A 22,220-nucleotide genomic window follows, 5' to 3' on the forward strand; every position below is an offset into this window, starting at 1 on the left:
GGAGTCCCAAAGCCTTAGAAATGGCTTTATAACTCTTTCCAGACTGATACATATGAACTATTTTGATTCTCATCTGTTCTTGAATTTCTTTAGATCACGGCATGATGTGTTGCTCTTTAAGCATGCTTCACTTTGTCACACAGGTTCTATTTAAGTGATTTCTTGATTCAACAGGTCTGGCAGTAATCAGACCTGGGTGTGGCTAGTGAAATTTAACTCCCCTTTTTTCCCTTAATAAATGAAATCATCATTTAAAAACTGCATTTTGTATTTACTTGCATTATCTTTGTGTATTATTAAAATTAGTTTGATGATCTGAATCTTTTAAGTGTGACAAATATGCAAAAAATAAAGGGGAAAAAACCTTTTCACGGCACTGCATATAATACATATATTTCTTTAATATATACATGTCTGTATGTTTATATATACACACAGTACACGTAATCAATTAATCACGATTAATCGATTTGACAGCAGTCATTTCCTTCCTACAATAAATAGAATATTTTCAAAATTATAACGGGTTTGTTGTACGATTTTAACTAACAATTTAGGGGTGTACATACAATTAAGGCATTGAAAACTAGCTATTTTATTTATGTTCGCTAATAGTTCAACGCATCTAAGTACTCTGTCCAAAGAACATGAGATTTGTGTTTACAAAACAAGTGCAAGTGTCATATTCTTTTGGCTTTATAAGAAAGAAAAAAAAAAAGATCAAGATGCAGACACATTGCACAAAGTAAGGAAAGAGCGATGGGCAGATGTCTGCCAGGTTTAGAAATATTTCCTGTGTTCCATAAACTTGGCGAGGTTACTGTGAGAAATAGAGATATGACTGCAGGCTTTGAGGGATGACTGACTCATCTTCAGACGATTACAGGCAGCAGATTCCATCCATAACAGCTGACTTGCTACATTCTGGTGCACATATGGCCAAATGTGGTCATCTGCTGCATACAAAGGTAGGGCTACATCTCCGAATAAAAGCTTGATCAAGAACAAGCTTCTCAAACATACACTGAGCAGCTCATGATAAAACATTGAGGACTCCAGCAGAGAGATGTGGGGGGCTGTATCTTCCCCAATATAAACCTTCTGTGGTACACAAGACAAATATCTGCACAGCTGTGCGCTTTGGACACGCTTGTAGGATGTGTACTGGATGCTTTGCCTCCAATTAAAGGATCCCAGCATCATCGGTTCTGCAGAATAAAACTCTTCAGTAAACAAGGGTCACGGAGGTCGCAGTGTGCAGCTGTGTGCTGTTGTGAAAGATTGGACACCCACTCGAAGGCCGACGTGGTCTTGTAAAATCTTCAGGGGTTCTCTCCTGTGACTGCGCACCTGTGCTTAGATAGACTCAGAGATGAAGGGGACAGAACTATTAAGATGAGAGCTGAGCACTGTTCCTCCAATCCCTCCGGGAAGACTGAATGCTTTGGAAACCAGGCGCATGAGAAAATAACAGTGTCTCAATCCTGGTGAACATCAAAAGGTAACGTGCACAGAACACAGGCCAGGAGCATTTAACTTTAGCAGTGATTCTGCAGGCTTGAGGCGGATTTTGGGTTTACAGAGAGATTTCTTTCATTACGGGCAGTCTTGGATCACTTAGTGCTTAAGCTCACGATGGCTGATCAATCAACAATGCAATTAAATATTAGGTCACAGGAACACAGTGTGATGCTTTTACAACAGACTAATGAAGACCCAATAGAAGCACAGAAATTGAAACACAAAGGTGTTTGTGAGAGAGATGTTCAGAAAAAAATTAATGCTTGCAAGGTAAATGTATTTGTCGCATCATTCTTGTATGATTTCTTTAAGTGTTTTGGTGTTACATTAACGGTAAAAGACAAAAAAAACCGTAAACTATATTATCGCTCAGTGATTTGTAAACAAACTGTACTGATGTACTATATGTGACCCTGGACCACAAAACCATTTTTCGAAATTGAGATGTATGCATCATCTGAAAGCTGAATAAATAAGCTTTTTATTGATGTATGTCAGGATAGGACAATATTTGGCCGAGATACAAGTATTTGAAAATCCTGAATCTGAGGACGTAAACTATATTATCGCTCAGTGATTTGTTAACAAAATGTACTGATGTACTATATGTGACCCTGGACCACAAAACCAGACATAAGGGTCAATTTTTCGAAATTGAGATGTATGCATCATCTGAAAGCTGAATAAATAAGCTTTTTATTGATGTATGTCAGGATAGGACAATATTTGGCCGAGATACAAGTATTTGAAAATCCTGAATCTGAGGGTGCAAAAAACAAAACAAAAAAATCTAAATATTGAGAAAATCACCTTTAAAGTTGTCGAAACGAAGTTCTTAGCAATGCATATTACTAATCAAAAATTACGTTTACGATATTTACGGTAGGAAATATCTTCATGGAACATGATCTTTACCTGAATCTGAGGGTGCAAAAAACAAAACAAAACAAAAAAAATCTAAATATTGAGAACATAGCCTTTAAAGTTGTCGAAACGAAGTTCTTAGCAATGCATATTACTAATCAAAAATTACGTTTACGATATTTACAGTAGGAAATTTACTAAATATCTTCATGGAACATGATCTTTACTTCTTTTGTTAATGATTTTTGGCGTAAAAAAAAAATCAATCATTTTGACCCATACAATATATTGTTGGCTCTTGCTACAAATATACCCCAGCGACTTAACACTGCTTTTGTGCTCCAGGGTCACATATATCCAACTTTTAATATGAATATAAGGCAACACTTTAGTACAGGGACCAATTCATTATTATTAACTAGTTGCTTATTAGCATGCCTATTATTAACATATTGGCTGTTTATTAGTACTTATAAAGCACATGACCATATTCTACATCCCTAATCCTAGCCAACACCTAAACTTAATTACCTTACTAACTATTAATTAAAAAGAAGCAAATTAGGAGTTCGAGGCAAAAGTCGTAGTTAATGGTTAGTGAATTGGAGCTTAAAATAAAGTGTGATCGAATATACTATATGAACGCAGGTAATCGATACACTACACAGCAAATCCAGACTCTATGACTATATTCTCGCCCAGCTCTAATCGGCTTAATGCAACTGTATGGCATGAGAATATTGAAATCTTGTCAAAATTATCATTGTGCTTTCTGTAAAGCTGCTTTGAAACGATGTGCATTGTGAACAGTGCTATACAAATAAATGTGATTTCGCTTGACAAATTGAAACAACACACTACTATGTTTTCTGCTGACAGACAAAACAGAGAAAAGCGGGTGGTATGAAGCGGTTTTCACCTTGGGCAGCATGGGTGTGGCCCGCTTGCTCTTCTTCTCAGATGGATCGTCCAGCTGGTCGGGCTCAAACGCGTACAGCTCCGTCAGTTCGTTCATGGTAAAGTGGCGTTCAATCTGCTGTTGGTCTACAACTCTGAAGGACAGCGACTGTTTGGCGATCTGCCGGTCATAGATCTTGTCCTCCATGGTTCCCTACAGAAAAGAATCATGTCAAAAAACATTACAGATCTGATCTGCCCTGTCTGTGAATAAACCTGTATATTTCTCCATGCAATAAACACAACAAATAAAACTACATTTCTCACCTGAGCCAAAAACCTGTAGACGAACACGGTCTTCACTTGGCCAAAGCGATAGACTCGGAAAATACTCTGAATGTCGTAGGATGGGTTCCATGAGGCGTCGAAAATTATGACCCTGTTTGCAGCTACCAAGTTGATCCCAAGAGAACCAGCTCTGGTTGAGATGAGGAACAATCGCCCCCTGAGGAGGAGAAGAACAAGAACACAAGTGCTTTCATGGAAAAGCGAGAAACGGATCCACTGTTTGACACTCCAGGGCTCCAGACTGCGACCAAATGGTCATATTTTGTGACCATTTTTTCTGCCCGTGCGACTAAATTTTGTGTGCGGTCGCTCGTAAGTGCTGCCACTTCTGTTGCATATGAGAAACATCAAACGCATAACGAAACTCAAAGCATAAAGAAACCGCGCTGCTCGTTTGAGCCTGGTTTATACTCGCCGCGTCAACAAGAGCGCGAAGCTGCGCGCAGCAAAAATGACGCGAATATTAAGGAAACGATGGATGGTTTTAATGCTAAAGTAAAGTAAAAGACAGCTTCTTAAACCAGAGAAGTTAAACATGCTGGTATTCTTGTGGGGGAAAAAAAAACATGCAAGCACTGTCACCAAAAGCAAGTTACATTTTTATTTTGAAAAGCTTGTTATCTTTGCCGTTTACCTGGCGTTATGCTATGGAGGCTCTCTTTTATTTTTTTTTTTATTTGATTCCTCAGTGTTTGTGAAACATGCTGTAATTTAGTAGTCGGTATATAATACAGCATGTGGTGTATGCCTCATCTTATTCGGTTTTGTTAATAAACGTTGTGTAAGCTAGTTTGGCATTGTAGGCTCTCTTACCGTTTTATGGTTGTTGTGCTTTTTTAATTAAGAATAACAATGAATCCATCTTTCGTTTTAGTCTTAAAAAGTGAAAGCTGTATAGATGTACGTAAGCCAAACAGACAATAATCTTTTCTTGCAAAACGTGACAACAAGATGGCGAAATCGAAAGCATCTGAAGCCCGAGGCTTATAACACGGCAAAAGAGGAACTCCCGTTCACAAAATTCAAATCACAAATAATACTACTGATGAAAAACAACGGGCTGAATGTTAACCACTTTCGCTTCCATATAACTATAAACTATGATAAAAGTTCATCAGCACGCATTGATTAAATGTTGATAAAAAACAAAAATCGCGACCAAATGTGACCCTGGACCACAAAACCAGTCATAACGGTCAATTTTTTCGAAATTGAGATTTATACATCAGCTGAAAGCTGAATAAATAGCTTTCCATTGATGTATGGTTTGTTAGGATAGGACAATATTTGGCCGAGATGCAACTATTTGAAAATCTGGAATCTGAGGGTGCAACAAACTCAAAATATTGAGAAAATTGCCTTTATTTAACAATGCATATTACTAATCAATGAAGTTTTGATATATTTACGGTAGGAAATTTACAAAATATCTTCATAGAACATGATCTTGATTTTTGGCATAAAAGAAAAATCTATAATTTTGACCCATACAATGTATTGTTGGCTATTGCTACAAATATACCCCAGCGACTTAACACTGCTTTTGTGCTCAACCAACTGATAAAGTTAGTCGCAAACGAGCGACCAGTGGGAAGAATGAGTCTGGAGCCCTGCACTCTAAAGGGAAAAGTGCCTTTACCGAACATTACTGGTGTCATTGAAGTCCTCTGCCCATTTCTTCCTGGTCACGGCATTCGTTGAACCATCTAGACGATAGTAGTCAAGGTTTCTGAACCACTTGCCCTCACCTGGAGAAAAACATCAGCACAGCCAGTCAACAATCAGTTTCGAGCAAATATTGAATGCAGCTGTCAGCCCTGGTAGGGTTTGCTGTACATGGAGAGCTCAGGGGAAAGCATGTACCCTACATAGGTGGCAAAGCCCAAAGAACTCACGTTCAGCAATTAATATTGTGGCCTCCCACACTCGTGTTCATAACTAACATTTCAATATGTTTCCAATTATTCCTCTGTGATCTTTTCATTACAAATGGCAAAGCCTTAAGCTAACATTTTTTTGCAAAATAAAAAAGGCCTAATCATTTTCAAAACGAAAGTAAAAACAGCTGCGAGGGTTTAATTAGGACCGTGACCTTATTCCAGAGACTTTATGTTTACATGCGCATATTTGTGTGTTTCTGCGGGCACTTAACCCAGATCTGTGTCAGATGTGTGCGCAAATATCAGACGAGTCTCCGCATGTAACCACAGTTTGCACTCACTGGATCAGTGCTCGCTTATTTGCTGAAATGAATGTTAAATTTATAGCAAATATAATTCAAATAAAAACTACAGGACTTGCCATAAACATTCAACAAAACACTCACAGCATGGGCCACCGTACAAACCATATGAAGTCAAGACAGACAAAAGAGAAAGTCGTATAATACGCGGAACAAGTCATTGCATTTCAAAAGGTTTTGAACATGTTTTTCTCTTTGGAAGTATGGACTAACTCATTGCGTACAATAAAAACCTACAACAACTAGTGTGAGTTTTGTAGTGCTGTCAAACAATTAATCACGATTAATCGCTTACAAAATAAAAGTTTTCATTTGCATAATGTATGTGTGTGTTCTGTGTATATTTATTATGTGTGTATATATATATATATATATATATATACACACACACACACACACACACACATACAGTATATATTTTGAAAATATTATATTCATATAATTTATATTATAAATAAATATATTTAATATATAAACATAACATATTTTTCTGAAATATATACATGCATGTGTGAGCATTTATATTTACATAATAAATATACACAGCACACATACATATATTATGTGAACAAAAACTTTTATTTTGGATGCGATTAATCGCGATTAATCGTTTGACAGCACTAGAGTTTTGATTTCATAATGACATAGTAAGAATTTAAAATGATGCACTGCACAATACAAAGGATACAATATCCGGTTATTATTTGTAAAAGAATATATCAAGTATGAAAAGCATGCAGACTCTGAGTGGCAGAAATCTCTAGCACAGAAAATCAAACCGATTACAAAGCACCGTGATTAAGGCTGAGGGAAAACATTGCTAAAAGTGCCTGACCTTTGTACGGCGAAAGCTTGCCTTCCTCTTTGGCTTTGCCTGCCAACTCCAGGAAATCTTCAATGAGGTCCAGAGAAATGAGAGACTGGCTGAACACCAACCTGAGCACACAGGACACGTGACCGTCACACACATGACCGAATGACATGGAAGACAACGAATTCGGAGATGCTACTCTGACAAAACTTAACTCACACTTTTTCTTCCAATTCTTCAGCCATGCGGAGAATCTCAAAAAGAAGCACCATTTTCCCAGAATGCTCCAGCACCTCAGAATCTGGCTCGGTCACAAACTCTTTGTACCAGTCAGGTGATGGGCTGCCAGGACCCGAGTTCGACGGCCGAACTGAGGAAAACATCACAGATACACACCGTTGGGGCCATATTTGCAGAAGACGTGCAATGCATCCGTAGTTTTCAACAAAAAAAGTTGTTTTATTGCATCTAGTGTCAGGTCCAAAATCTACCAACATCATTCTAATGAATAATTTTTTAAAAATGTAATCATTTTTTTTTTAAACGTGAAATATTAAATCGTGTATTATTAGTGTATTAGTACATTGTAAATAGTGTGTAAAGTAAGTGTTAATTTATAGAATTTTGCATGTGTGTGAACCGTTATAAAACTAACTGTAAAAAATATAATCTTGGTCATAAGTATCGGTCAATGAAAGGATTTTTTTTTTTTTCTGTTGAAAGGACAGTCCACACAACAATGTCATCCTTTACTCAACCTCAGATATTCTTTCTTGTGCTGAAAACAAAAAAAGATATTTTGAAGAATGTTGGTAACCAAACGGTTGCTGGTCCCCACGGACTTCCACAGTATAGAAAAATATTATAGAAGTCAATGGCTACTGTCAACTAGTGATCGACCGATATATCGGCCGATATCTGGCACTTTTCAAATATCGGCATCGGCCGATAAGCTTTCCTGTTTGGCCGACGCTTTCGATGCTCACATTCTCCATCTTGTTCGCTGTCGTCGTTAACAGTTCTGTCTAATACTGATAGAAGTCTGTCTAATAATCCGATAGAACGGTTAAACAAAGGAATTAAAATGTAAACAAAAAGTATTATAACAAATGCTTTTATATTATTAGTAATATAAAGGCAAACATTATAATACTTTCTCGTTTGCCGTCAGCATTCAGCAAATATGCATTTATATCATTTAAACCAATCTTTGAATGACTAATAAACATCTAATTTCATAAACCTTGCAAACTTAGTCAAATCCAGCTGTGCGATCTTGTGAAGTGTGCTTTTGATTTCAAACTCTGCTGCGCTTTATGCATTTGCCCACTGTCATATTCATGTCATTTTCACTGTGTGCTGTACGTAAAATGAGTGTTACCTTGGCTTTATTTGAAAAAAATATGATTCCCAATGCACACAAACTTCCCAGAATACTGAGTGCCCTGTTGGTTACAGTGTTTACTTTTTTTAATTATATTTTTATTTATTTGTGAAAAATACTTTGTCATCTGAAGTAGAAGTATGTTTAGGAGTTATTTATTTTTTAACCCATTTTCAAACGATTTCAAATTTCTTACATATTAATTAAAATAAATACAATTATATCGGCTTTATATCGGCCACCCTGCTTTTCGAGATATCTGCAAAAACCCATTATCGTTTGGTTACCAACATTCTTTAAAATATCTTCTTTCACACAGATTTGGAACAACTTGAGGGTGAGTCAATGTCAGAATATTAATTTTCAGGTGAACTATCCCTTTAACCATTATTAGTAACAACAGCACTGCTTAACTCCTATCTGAAGAGATGATTTTGTCAGTAAGCTCAGTCATACCCTCTTCCACAGGCTCTGCTCTGTTGCGCCCCTCGGGGTTTCCTCCACGAGAGCTGGTGTTCCACTCCTTAATCACTTCCAGGTCATCGCTGTCGGACTTGTCTGAGCTCTGCTCTTTCCCTTTGCCTCGCTTCTTCTTTCTGTACGGGGGTTTAGAGAACCAGATCAGTCATTACACAGCCAGCAAACAGGACAGTTACCAAGGAAGAGTTGAGACTCGTCTCAAACCTTTTGGGCTTCTCATCTTCAGAGGTCAAACTCATGGAGGACTCCTCTGTCTCTGAGGCTATGAACTCCTCCATACTGTCCTCGTCGAAGTATCCCTGTTAGTGTGAAGAGAAAAAAACAACAGTTAAGGTGCTGCTATTCTAATCAGCAGAGTTACGGCAATTGTTCAACCAAAAATGAAAATCCTGTCATCATTTAATCAACCTTACCTCATTCCAAACCTGTATGACTTTGGTTCATCGTCAAAACACAAGTTCAGATATTTTGGCAACACTTTAGATTAGGGAACAGGTATTCACTAATAACTATGACTTTTGCCTTCCAATTTTAAACTTCCAATTAGCTGTTTATTAATAGTTAGTAAGGTAGTTGTTAGGTTTAGGTATGGGGTGGATTAAAGGATCTAGAATATGGTCATGCGAAATAAGGCATTAATATGTGTGTTATATGCACTAATAAACAGCCAATATGCTAGTACTATACATTCTAATAAGCAACTAGTTAATAGTGAGAATAGGTCTAAACTCAAGTGTTACCGATATTTTTTATGAAACCGCCACTGAAAGTCTAAGTAAACAAAATCTAGAACATCCAAAAGTGTCAAAAAAGCGTATAAATCCGTATAAATTGAGCAGTTTAATGCAAGTCTCGCGAATAGCTCAATATGATAAACAGATTAATTTAGGCTTTTAAACACAAAAAAAACGCCTCGGGCTCGTTTTTGTGGTTTGACACGCCGCGTTAAAAACGGGCCGACCAATGAGATTGGCACTTTTGTTCACGTGCCTGGAGCTGCTGAAGTTACAGTAAAACACGACTTGGTGGCGCTCAAGCACAAAACGGTCTTGCCGAGCACACATTGATACCTAACGACGAAGAGGAAGTAAGTAGACCAAGAAGATGCATCGAGGCGAGATGAATGTAGAGCTGCTGGTCTCATTGGTGTCTGAACACAAAGGGCTTTATGACAAACGCGACAGCGACTACAAAAATCTCGATAAGAGGGAGTTGTTATGGAGAGGAATTGCAGATCAAATAGGATTCGATGTGTAGGTATTTCTGTTTTTCATTAAGCGCCATCTAATGTCAGGGAGTGAATTTGCACGTTCACTCGGCTCATCGCCAGCGAAAATTGCAATTTAATTTTTTTAGTGACGTGACGTGGCCAAGTATGGCGTCCCATACTTGGAATTAGTGCTCTGCATTTAACCCATCCTAAGTGCACACACACAGCGTGTACAAGTCCGACTCTCTAACCATTAGGCCACGACTTCCCCCATCCAAAACAAAAAACGCTTGGGTATGAACACAAAAGACGCGTCGAAAAACACAGGCGATAAGCGCGCACAATAATCGTCCCAGTGTGTACGAGGCTTAACAATTCAGAACAAAAATCCGCTGTTTGAAAATACATGTCTATTAAAAAAAACCATTAAATTGTGTTAAATTGCAAATGTTAAATATTCAAGTAAAAACAAATCTAATTCAGAACTATGTTAAATGCCACATAAAATTCAGTTTTGTTAAATGACACTAGTCATTCATTCAAATAGTTTTGTCATATTATAAGCTCCATAAGCGTGCCAGAGCACAGCGCACCGCAGCGGCCTAAATCCTGAATTCAGATTAGCCAGAGGATTAACTGAGCAGGTAAACAAGCTCTTAGCACTGTGAGAGGCTCACGCTGCCTGTTTTCACACTGATGCTTAGAAAAGCAAAGCAACAAAATCCTCCACTCAAAAACCACAACAACAAAAAAACATGCATTTGCAAGAAAGGCTTTGCTACAAACATCTTGAAACTGCTGCGTGTCATTTTTGCAGTACACCAAGCAGATTTGCAAAACAAATGACTGGCTATGTTTAAAAAGAAACTCTAGGATACTGAATATTGCACAGGTCCTGAAGAGATGGTATCTGAGCAACAGTGATAATCCATCATGAAAGCGATGATTGCGTGACTTAAAAATAAATCTAATAATTCTGATCAGTTATGGAGGCATTTTGTGTTATCTTGAGGTCTGATTGGTTACCATTAGAACGTTATGCCACCCAGACTAGAGGACTGACGCTATGGCGTTGTAGTAATGACTGGAATCACTTTGAAAATGAAAACACAGTGGAAGATATGCAATGCCAATCTGTCATAACATTATATTGAGAATGCTACTGTAATACAATGTTGTAAATGTGTTGTGCTTTAGCTGACTGTTTAAAGTCCCTAGAAATCAAACGTTTTTTGCGGCTCGTATGATTACGCTAGTCTTGACTTTATCTACAAGCTAGTGTTTCAAAACAATGATAAAATGTGCATTTATATGAATTCAAAACGTACAGCCTCTCTACCACCAATGTGGATCAACGATTTGTACGTCAGCTTCTCATTAGTTCTTCTGTTCAATCAAATGCTCTTTATTCACCCCCTGGAGCCGTGTGAGGCACGTTTTACTATGGATGTATGCGCTTAATTTCACTTCTTTTGGACTGATGCACTGTAACACCCGCTGAGTGCCATTCGAAAGCTTGGAAGATCAAAGACATTTTTTTATATAACTCTGATTGGATTCATTGAAGCCATATACACCTAGGGTGAGTAAATCATGGGCTAATTTTCATTTTTGGGTGAACTAACCCTTTAAGTTTAGTTAAGCCGCTAGCAAAGCACTTCAGTTTACTGTTGCTCATTCACGCTTCTGATTCAGCTCAATCAGTCACACCACGCTTTCCATTCATCTAAATGTGTGAGACAGGAAATGCAAGCTCATATGAATGTTGCTGCTTTCCAAAGTTCTAAAATTCAATTCGGCTCTGACCTGTGAATTTATGAAGTCATGTGAAGACTTGTGATTGTGTGACCTCTTAAATTAAAAGAATGCAAACTTTAAATCTGCAGGATTGCAGTAAAGTGGAGTTAGAATGCATATTTTTGGATGCATTACATGCTGCACATCAACAAAGTCTAGGTGATCGCAGCAATGCACAACATTAGTGACTAATATTGTCACATTTGAAGAAACCATATCCCTTTAAAAAGTTTATTTTTCAAAACTATCAGTGATGTGTTATTTATAAATCTAGTCGTTTTATTTTTTCCTCTTCATATTTACACATCCTAATACCAGGTATAAACAGGGACAGAGAACGGTCATCGCTGCATACAAAGCTGGGATAGTATTTGAATAAAAAAAAGAGTCACAGCAGCTTTAACACCGTCTAAAATGCCGAATGCGAGTTCACCTCAATGCAGCATGAAATTGGATCAGGGTTTGGGTAAAGCAGGCCACCAGGACAAAAGTGCAATCATTAAGGCAAAGACAGCGTCTGGTGGTGGTCTCTGGGGGTATGCACCTACACCGTTTTATTTTTTCCTCTTCATATTTACACATCCTAATACCAGGTATAAACAGGGACAGAGAACGGTCATCGCTGCATACAAAGCTGGGATAGTATTTGAATAAAAAAAAAGAGTCACAGCAGCTTTAACACCGTCTAAAATGCCGAATGCGAGTTCACCTCAATGCAGCATGAAATTGGATCAGGGTTTGGGTAAAGCAGGCCACCAGGACAAAAGTGCAATCATTAAGGCAAAGACAGCGTCTGGTGGTGGTCTCTGGGGGTATGCACCTACAGTCACAACAGCAGCGCAGTAGCATAGCAGCGGGCTCAGAGGAAAGCCGGCCTAATGAGCCTCTAGCTGGGAACTTCTCCTAAAGCTCTTCATTAGATAAGGACGTGGGAATTGGTTCAGATCGCCCCGCGGCCTGGTGCCAGCTGCCATTCTTCCTCTCCCAGCTGCGGAGCTGCTTCAGAACAATCGCGGCCTGAGCTATAACACCGCTAAACCACTTAATTGAAAAAATGAGAGCAGGGGGGAAAGACTGGTTTCACCTCAGGAGACTCAAATCTCCAAACTCCTATTTCAGGGTTTAAGCTGAGAGACTGCATGATCTGAATCGCATATTTGACCATTAAAACTCAACATGACAAAGCATTTGACTCAATATTCAGTTTCACTCAGGAATATTTTACATCAAGCAGAAAATAGATGGATTTTAATCATCAAAACTATTTTTTTTTTTTTACTGTTCACAAGGCCTTATGTCTATTTGCCCTGTTAAATCCAGAGACATACAGTGGTGGCCAAAATTATTAGAACGCTAGTATTTTCACCAGCTAAAAAAATGGTTTTAAGTCAGTTATTTCTATCTTTTGCTGTAGTGTGTCAGTAGGAAATATCAGTTTACATTTCCAAAGCATTCATTTAATTGCCATTAATTGTAATAATGCAGTGAGATGTTTGTGCTGCACACAGAGATCTGATCATCATCAGTCTGTCTGGCGTGACATGAAGAAACAGAACAAACCGAGACAGACTCAGTCCAGAAGAACTGTGTCTCAAAGACGCTTCAAGAAAGCTACCTGCAAAGCTCCCTGAAAAACTATGCGCACTTTTAACAGTACTGTAGCTTTGCAGGTAGGTTTCTTGAAGCATCTTGGAGATATTGGCAAAAATATCATATCACAGTTTTTTTTTTAAAAATAAATATCTCGATTTTATCACGATTCTGTGTCATGTTGGATTTTCTATTTTGCAAGTTGTCTGAGCATTACAGCCAAACTAATTTCCCTATTATAAAGACAAAGAAATAAAAAAAATATTAAAAAAGAATGGCGGATATTTAGGCCAAAGTGGGCGAAGATAAAAATCTTTGTCATTATTTTATCTTTGTTATTAAAAAATAAGAACAAAGATACACATTACAAATACACATAATATACAAATAAAACAAACAGTGTTTTATTTTCAAGTACGATAGGTGTATTTAGCAGGAGCATTCAAGAAATTGAATGAACAAATATAAAATAAAACACTTTTGATTCCTATTAAAGCAACGGTCTTAAAGTTTTTCAGTCAAGAGTAGCGAGTTATTTTTCTCTTTGTGTTTTCTTGTTTTATTAACATTAAAGGAATAGTTCACCCAAAAATAAAGTGTTTTATTTTTATACCATCATTCACTCACTCAAAAGTTGTTTTAAACCTGAATGAGCTTCTTTCTTCTGTTGAACATAAACGCTATTTTGAAGAACATGGAATAGCCCATAGTATTTTTTTCAAGTCAATGTGGACAAGCAAATGTTTGGTTACCCACATTCTTCAAAATATCTTCTTTTGTGTTCAGCACAAGAAAGAAATTAATACAGGGTTGGGACAACATGTGAGTGAGTAAATAATGACAGAAATAAATTTTTATGGTGAACTATCCCTTTAATGACAGTCGGCAGCATGTTTAGTACTGTCCCTTTAAGAGCTGCATGCATCTAATATACAGACACGCGTCCGTTTCTCTCAACTGTTTACTTTTATTTTAGGCATAACCAAGTCTATATGTAAGCCTTGTGTGTTTTAACAGTATTAGCGCAAAAGATAACTTAGTCCAGTAACTTAATCAGGTGCTGTTTGACAGGGTTTTTAGTGCGCGCGCTTCGGGTGCATGCGCTCAGAAAAAGTGCACATCAGAAGAGCGCGTGAATGAAATGTTTAACCGGCAAGGCTTTAAAGCACATGCAAATAATGTACTTTTGTGATTGTGACTAAACGCAGTGTCCCGTGAGAGCAACTTGACCGCTGAGTTAACACTGATGTGAATGTATGTGGCGCTGTAGCACGATACTGCGATATTTCTTCAAAAGCAGATCGTGGAGACATTTTTATCGACCACGACCTACTTGGAGACGTTGCCACAGTTCTTCTGTACTGAGTCTGTCTCGGTTTGTTCTGTTTCTTCATGTCACTCCAGACAGACTGATGATGATCAGATCTCTCTGTTCTCAGACGAATATTTCACTGGATTATTACAATTAATGGCAAAATGAATGCTTGGAAATGTAAACTGATATTTCCTACTGACACACTACAGCAAAAGATAGAAATAACTGACTTAAAACCATTTTTAGCAGCTGAGAATACTAGTGTTCTAATCATTTTGGCCACCGCTGTATATTATGAAAATAATTAGGAAAAAATGTGATCTTTAACAGAGCAAATGCGAAATTAACTGAAGTGAATATAATGCAGAGTCGTACCTGTGAAGTGATCCAGGTAGTATCGGTAAAGCTTGCACTGAATGGGTGTTAACCGTATCGCTAACACATACTCGTGTTTTGGCGGCAGGAATTTTGTAAGGGCAGTATAGTCTCTTCTCTGTGGAAGACAAGATTTTTACAAGTCTGTTCATTATGAACTAGCACTGAATACACTGGCTGTGGTCTTCTGGCTTACTTGGACGCATCCTGCCAGCATCTCGTAGAGGATGTGTGCGCGCTTCTTCATGACTCGGACATCAGTCAGCGTGGAGTCGGCGCACTGGCCGTTCTGGATGGGGTTGATGAAGCGGTTTCTGAACTCCTTCACTGACCCCAGCAGGTTCTCCTTGATGAAGTTCACCATACAGTGATCTGAGGGGAGAAAATGGCACTTTCACTCCCGGAAATGATTCTGGTCATAATTCAAGGGTTTAAAGATGTCTTTCCACATTCAGAATGACGTGGCATAACCCTTAACTGGCCATAGTCTACTTGAAGTAGGGCTGCTCGATTACGGCAAAAATCATAATCACGATTATTTTGGCCAATATTGTAATCACGATTATTTAACACGATTATGAGGGGGCCATTTGACCAAAACTTTATATGAATGATTTAAAGATAGTGATACATATCAAATACATATTTCCTGTAAATAAGGTTGCAATGACAGCGGAATTTCAAAACAAAAAGTCCTCAAAATTATTGAAAATAATTAAACTGTCAGTAATAAAAAAAAAAACATTATTCTATTGTAACAAATACAATAGAATAAAAAGATACAAATGAAACAAACTGTGCTTTAAAATGTTTTTTTTATGCAAGTCTACAGCCTACTACAGAAATTAATAATCAAATGTAAAATAAAACTGCATAGTCTTCACTGTAAGAATTAAACTTTTTTGTTTCTTATTAAAGCTACAAAAGTCCTTCACTCAGGAGCGGTGTGTGATTTTGAATTTGTCTTTTGTTGTTTGATTAATATTAAGCACACAGTCGCAGCAGGAAAATAGCCGTCTGTCACTTTAAGAGCCGCACGGATCCTATTTACCATTACACGCGTATTTTCATTCTCAACTCTTTATGCTCATTTATTACATGACCAACAAAGGTATACATGAATAATCACTAAGCGCCGCATTTTGACACACTTTTGCGTGTATTTGACCGTTTAGGTGCTAAAAGATGACTTTACATGTCCGTGTTCTGCTCCGTCTCGGAGCGCATATATCTTCCTGAGGAGCAGCGCAAGTTCTCTTCCACGTTTTAAAAACATGAATACATATTCTTATAGAAATCAAGCACGTCCCATTTTGCAAAAGTCACGTTACATGATTTTACTGATTTGCTCGTGAGATTGGGCTTGTATGGAGGAATGAAAGCACAGCGCTGGAAAAGGGGGTGGAATGGGGGCGTAATAATCGTTTTATCTCGATTGTTTGTATTTTCATAATCGTTGGAGGCCAACATCGATATCGAAATTGTTTTTCGATTAATTGCACAGCCCTAACTTGAAGCATCTGATTGAAATCTGACTGATTCTGGAAATCAAGCAGCACTGAATGCTTCGAGCCAGTTGGAGGTTCTGTCTATAAGCTATTAATGTTTTCTTTTCTAAAGCAATAATGTAGTATTTAGTAGTGCTGTCAAACGATTAATCGCATCCAAAATAAACGTTTTTGTTCACATAATATATGTGTGTGTACTGTGTATATTTATTATGTATATATAAATACATACACATGCATGTATATATTTAAGAAAAATATGTAATGTTTATATATTAAATATATTTATATGAATATAAAAATATACATTTAAATATTTTCAAAATATATACTGTATGTGTATGCTTTTATATAAACATAATAAATATACACAGTATACAAACATATATGTGACCCTTGACCACAAATCCAGTCATAAGGGTACATTTCTCATTTATACATCATCTGAAAGCTGAGTAAATGAGCTTTGACCACTGACATATGGTTTGTTAGGATCGGACAATATTTGGACGAGATGCAACTATGTGAAAATCTGGAATCTGAGGGTGCAAAAAAAAATCTAAATATTGCGATAAAGGTCACCTTTAAATTTGTCCAAATGGGTCATGTAACAGACTGCAAAGGTATTGGTTTTTGGTGCTGGGGGAAATGGAAAAGATCTTTAATACGCAGTTGGATTTTGACCCAGTCTCACTGGTATTGGGTATACCTAATAAATGCATTGTTTCAATACATACACATGCATGTATATATTTAAGAAAAATATGTAATGTTTATATATTAAATATATTTATATGAATATAAAAATATACATTTAAATATTTTCAAAATATATACTGTATGTGTATGCTTTTATATAAACATAATAAATATACACAGTATACAAACATATATGTGACCCTTGACCACAAATCCAGTCATAAGGGTACATTTCTCATTTATACATCATCTGAAAGCTGAGTAAATGAGCTTTGACCACTGACATATGGTTTGTTAGGATCGGACAATATTTGGACGAGATGCAACTATGTGAAAATCTGGAATCTGAGGGTGCAAAAAAAAATCTAAATATTGCGATAAAGGTCACCTTTAAATTTGTCCAAATGGGTCATGTAACAGACTGCAAAGGTATTGGTTTTTGGTGCTGGGGGAAATGGAAAAGATCTTTAATACGCAGTTGGATTTTGACCCAGTCTCACTGGTATTGGGTATACCTAATAAATGCATTGTTTCATTTGCTAACAAGAAATTGATTAATATTCTCTCCTTTGCTGCCAGAAAAAATATTTTACTTAATTGGATTAGTGATAAATCTCCATCACTTAAAGGTTGGCGTAAGATAATTTTTGAACTGATTCCCTTGGAGCGTCTTACCTATGTGTTACATAAAAAAAACCAGGCCTGTTTTATAAAGTCTGGACTCAATATCTGGACTATATGTAGGGATGGAACGATTACCGGTTTCACGATAAAATGCCCTGACGGTTAGTATTACCGTTTAAAATTTAATTATCATCAAAACCGTGTTTGATTATCACGCTTTTGAAAACTTGCGGTAAATCCTGTCCAGCCAGCATGAGTCTGACGCAGAAGCAGCGTGCAGTGTTGTTGTTGTTTTTTGCACGAGACGAAATGTCGGAAGGCAGTGACAGCGCTCCGGTGATTTTTCAGCATCTAAGAGGACCAAATCGGTGGTCTGGTCGTATTTTGGCTTTTACAAGAGTCCTGAAGGCAATTTAATCGAGGACGGTCACCCTGTCTGCTGATCTTGCAAGAAGAAAGTAGCAGCAAAAGGGGGAAACGCATCAAATTAGCTCCGTCATCTTCGTGACCACCACCCACTGTTATATAGCGAATGCAAGGTAACGTTTACCTCAATCCCAAAACTAACTGGGCAAATAATTGGACAAAAAATATCGATTAGAGATTAAATATTTCGTTATCTCACTTATTTAACGCAAAGCTTCCGCGAAGAAAAGTTTGCAGCAAGTGGCTTTGAGTCAAGACGAACGAACGTGCAAACTATCAGGTTGACATTTAAGGGATAATGTATTGTATATTCATAGTTAACTTATTACACTGATTTTTTTTGTTTACCTATAATAATATATAAATACGGGGATATGAAATATTGAATTGAGATGAATGTTTTGAAATCTTTCTCGTTTATAAATCCATTATGAAGAGTGTACAAAACAATCGTCAGGACAATCTGATCACTACAGCAACATTATAGCAGTATTAATACTAAATTCCTCTGATTTCATTTTCAATCAAAAACTGAGACGCAAGCTGCATTTGAATGAAACGAGAGAGCATAGATACAAGAGACATGCGGCGACTTCCACACAGAAGTGAGCATCCCTATTACTGTGTTCTATGAAGGGTGCAGGGCATTACTGTCTCGTATAAGCGCTTGAAACTCCCTCGGCGAAGGGAACGACTGACCAGATGTTACCTTGACAACGCTGCGCGTGCATGCAGCATTCAGTACTCCATCAGTTGTTGCAAATAAATATGTATTATTTTATTCAAATATTGTCTAATTGTGTCTTTATCAGGTTGACATTTAAGGGATAATGTATTGTATATTCATAGTTAACTTATTACACTGATTTTTTTTGTTTACCTATAATAATATATAAATACGGGGATATGAAATATTGAATTGAGATGAATGTTTTGAAATCTTTCTCGTTTATAAATCCATTATGAAGAGTGTACAAAACAATCGTCAGGACAATCTGATCACTACAGCAACATTATAGCAGTATTAATACTAAATTCCTCTGATTTCATTTTCAATCAAAAACTGAGACGCAAGCTGCATTTGAATGAAACGAGAGAGCATAGATACAAGAGACATGCGGCGACTTCCACACAGAAGTGAGCATCCCTATTACTGTGTTCTATGAAGGGTGCAGGGCATTACTGTCTCGTATAAGCGCTTGAAACTCCCTCGGCGAAGGGAACGACTGACCAGATGTTACCTTGACAACGCTGCGCGTGCATGCAGCATTCAGTACTCCATCAGTTGTTGCAAATAAATATTTATTATTATTTTATTCAAATATTGTCTAATTGTGTCTTATTTACTATTAAACGTTTTCAAACTAAACTTGCTTACACTACCGTCTTAAATCATATTTCTATCACTGACGAAAAATATGTTGTCTTACATTAAAATAGACAAATGTAATTAGCCTGTTCTATTTATGTTTGTATGTGAACTCGAAATCAACCCCAACTTTGCTTTAAAAAGCATCACAAGATCTCCTAACCGAAGATCACATGATCACAAACAGAAATCACATTGTGTGTGTGTGTGTGTATATATATACATATATATGTGATTTATTATTATTATTAGGGCTTCATGTTAATTTAATGTTTATGCTAAAAAAAGTGCATATAGCTGCTAATTGTATTAGTTGTTTGTTGATTTTCAAATATAAAACTTATTGAAATGTTTTCAGTGTGTGTATCAGTTCTTTTTGAACGTTTTCATCTAATTTGAACAAAACGTGATAATATTGATAATCGTGATAACTTTGGTCACTATAATCGTGATATGAACTTTTCATACTGTTACATCCCTAGCTATATGGAACCTCATCTTCGCCCTATTATACTACAAGGAATTCTGTAATTGTGTAACTGTCTGGACATTTAACTTTTCTGCCCTATTCATTTGTCCCCTTCTCTAATCTGTTATATATGGGGTAGTCCTGTTTTAATTAATAATCTGAGCTATGTGTGTTTTTTTTTTTTTTTGGTTTGTTTCTTTTGGGGCGATGCCTTGTTATTTTTGTATTTCAGTGAACATTCTATAAAAATAATTAAAAAAATAATACTAATAATTGTCCAATTTTTTGTATGTAGCAATGCATATTACTAATCAAAAATTAAGTTTTGATATATTTACGGTAGGAAATTTACAAAATATCTTCATGGAACATGATCTTTACTTAATATCCTAATGATTTTTGGCGTAAGAGAAAAATCTATAATTTTGACCCATACAATATATTGTTGGCTATTGCTACAAATATCCCCCAGAGACTTAACACTGCTTTTGTGCTCCAGGGTCACATATTATGTAAACAAAAACTTTTATTTTGGATGCGATTAATCGTTTGACAGCACTAGTGTTTAGTAACTAATACTCTACCAATATGTTAGCTGATATTTGGGAATTTTAAGATTATGGCATTGGCTGATAACCACATCCAATAGGTTTTTTTTATTTTTATTGCCTACTGAACTCTCAAGTTGCCGGCCACTAAAGAAATAAATACACAAATAAATAAAAACCATATTGGTCAACCCCCAGCACTCATGTGACTCACACTCGATCAGGTTGTTCTGCAGTGGGGTTCCTGTCAGCACCACTCGCCGACGAGTCGTGATGGAGTTCATGGCTTTGGAGACAGCAGACGCTTCGTTCTTCAGCACGTGACCCTCGTCACAGATGACAAAATCCGGACCTGTACATCAAAACACATTCGGTTCATGACCATCATCTGAATGTGAGCAGTGCTCTCACAGATTCTGATCGACACACACACACAACAGGTTTCCTTCATGCAGAGCATTTTCTAGTAAATTAAACTTTTGTATATTCACCAAGAAATCTGACATGGACTGGAAAACACAATCTTTTTACCAGCTGATATTTCCACGTTTTTCATAATCACGTGAGCGGAAGCGCTTTGCTAACGCAGTAACTTCACCTGGATCAACCAGAGTTTTCTGAAAGGTTTCCTTCAGCTTCTTGCTCTTGATGTTTCGTCCTTGCGTGAGGTTGCGGTACATCTCGTAGCCTATGATCATGACGCCGCCATCCTCCTGCCAGCGCTGTAAAGCGTACGCTCTCTCCTGAGGCCGCTTGACTGTGGCCAGCTCGGTCACCTGAAACACAAGCCAAAACACACCGACATACAGCGAGACTAATGTCAACAACTGAAAAGGAATGTGCTTCCTGTGAAACAGTGGCTCTCAGCTCTTTTTTACATTCGACAAATATGTGACCCGAGCACAAAAGCAGTCTTAAGTCGCTGGGGGATATTTGTAGCAATAGCCAACAATACATTGTATGGGTCACAATTATACATTTCTCTTTTATGCCAAAAATCATTAGGATATTAAGTAAAGATCATGTCCCATGAAGATATTTTGTACATTTCCTACCGTAAATATATCAAAACTTAATTTTTGATTAGTAATATGCATTGCTAAGAACTTCATTTGGACAACTTTAAAGGCGACTTTATCTCAATATTTAGATTTTTTTTGCACCCTCAGATTCCAGATTTCCACATAGTTGCATCTCGGCCAAATATTGTCCTTATTTATTCAGCTTTCAGATGTTGTATAAATCTCAATTTTGAAAAATTGACACTTAAGACACACATGTATTAAGAGTAAAAGTGCTACGTTTAATTTATAATTAAATTAGGAATGTGCACACGATGCACTAATGAATGATAATGCCACAGTATGCAAGTATGACACATTTACCTTCTCTGAAGTACACATATTACGTGCAATAATGGTCACTTCAAAATAAATGTGTCTTTATTTGTAATATTCATGATGCAATTCAAATGCACCCTTGTGAATAATAAACGACGGTAATGAGTAATGGGAAGATCTACGTGTTCCAATACCAAAACTCTACCTCTAAACTCTCCTCGTCCTTCAGGCCTTCTTGCCACTTCTCAAACTCATTGAGCCAGTTGAGCACAGTGTTGAGAGGACACACCACCAGAGCTGTGCTGAAGTTCATCTTCTCACACAGCAGCAAAGTGTGGAGAAACGTCACCACCTGCAGGACGACAAGAGAACAGGAGAGTCAAACACTATCCATCTATACAGA

General features: G+C 37.1%; 1 protein-coding gene across 1 annotated transcript in view; it reads right to left on the minus strand.

Annotated features, from left to right (window-relative positions):
• Positions 1–3,304: 3,304 nt before the first annotated feature.
• The window catches only part of LOC107574187 (transcriptional regulator ATRX-like), a gene marked incomplete at its 3' end in the record, with an annotated part of 51,763 nt that continues 32,847 nt past the window's right edge, over positions 3,305–22,220 (minus strand). The window contains exons 19-31 of the mRNA XM_016260652.1: positions 22,023–22,169; positions 21,076–21,253; positions 20,692–20,829; positions 15,031–15,206; positions 14,808–14,952; positions 12,512–12,576; positions 8,752–8,846; positions 8,524–8,663; positions 6,903–7,053; positions 6,708–6,808; positions 5,270–5,378; positions 3,610–3,787; positions 3,305–3,496 (exon numbers count right to left, since the gene is read on the minus strand). Of these exons, the coding sequence (XP_016116138.1) occupies positions 3,305–3,496; positions 3,610–3,787; positions 5,270–5,378; positions 6,708–6,808; positions 6,903–7,053; positions 8,524–8,663; positions 8,752–8,846; positions 12,512–12,576; positions 14,808–14,952; positions 15,031–15,206; positions 20,692–20,829; positions 21,076–21,253; positions 22,023–22,169 (1,815 nt within the window). The remainder of the gene's footprint in view (positions 3,497–3,609; positions 3,788–5,269; positions 5,379–6,707; positions 6,809–6,902; positions 7,054–8,523; positions 8,664–8,751; positions 8,847–12,511; positions 12,577–14,807; positions 14,953–15,030; positions 15,207–20,691; positions 20,830–21,075; positions 21,254–22,022; positions 22,170–22,220) is intronic.

This window comes from Sinocyclocheilus grahami, unplaced genomic scaffold, assembly GCF_001515645.1.
Source record: "Sinocyclocheilus grahami isolate Dianchi unplaced genomic scaffold, SAMN03320097.WGS_v1.1 scaffold2141.1, whole genome shotgun sequence".
NCBI lineage: Eukaryota > Metazoa > Chordata > Actinopteri > Cypriniformes > Cyprinidae > Sinocyclocheilus > Sinocyclocheilus grahami.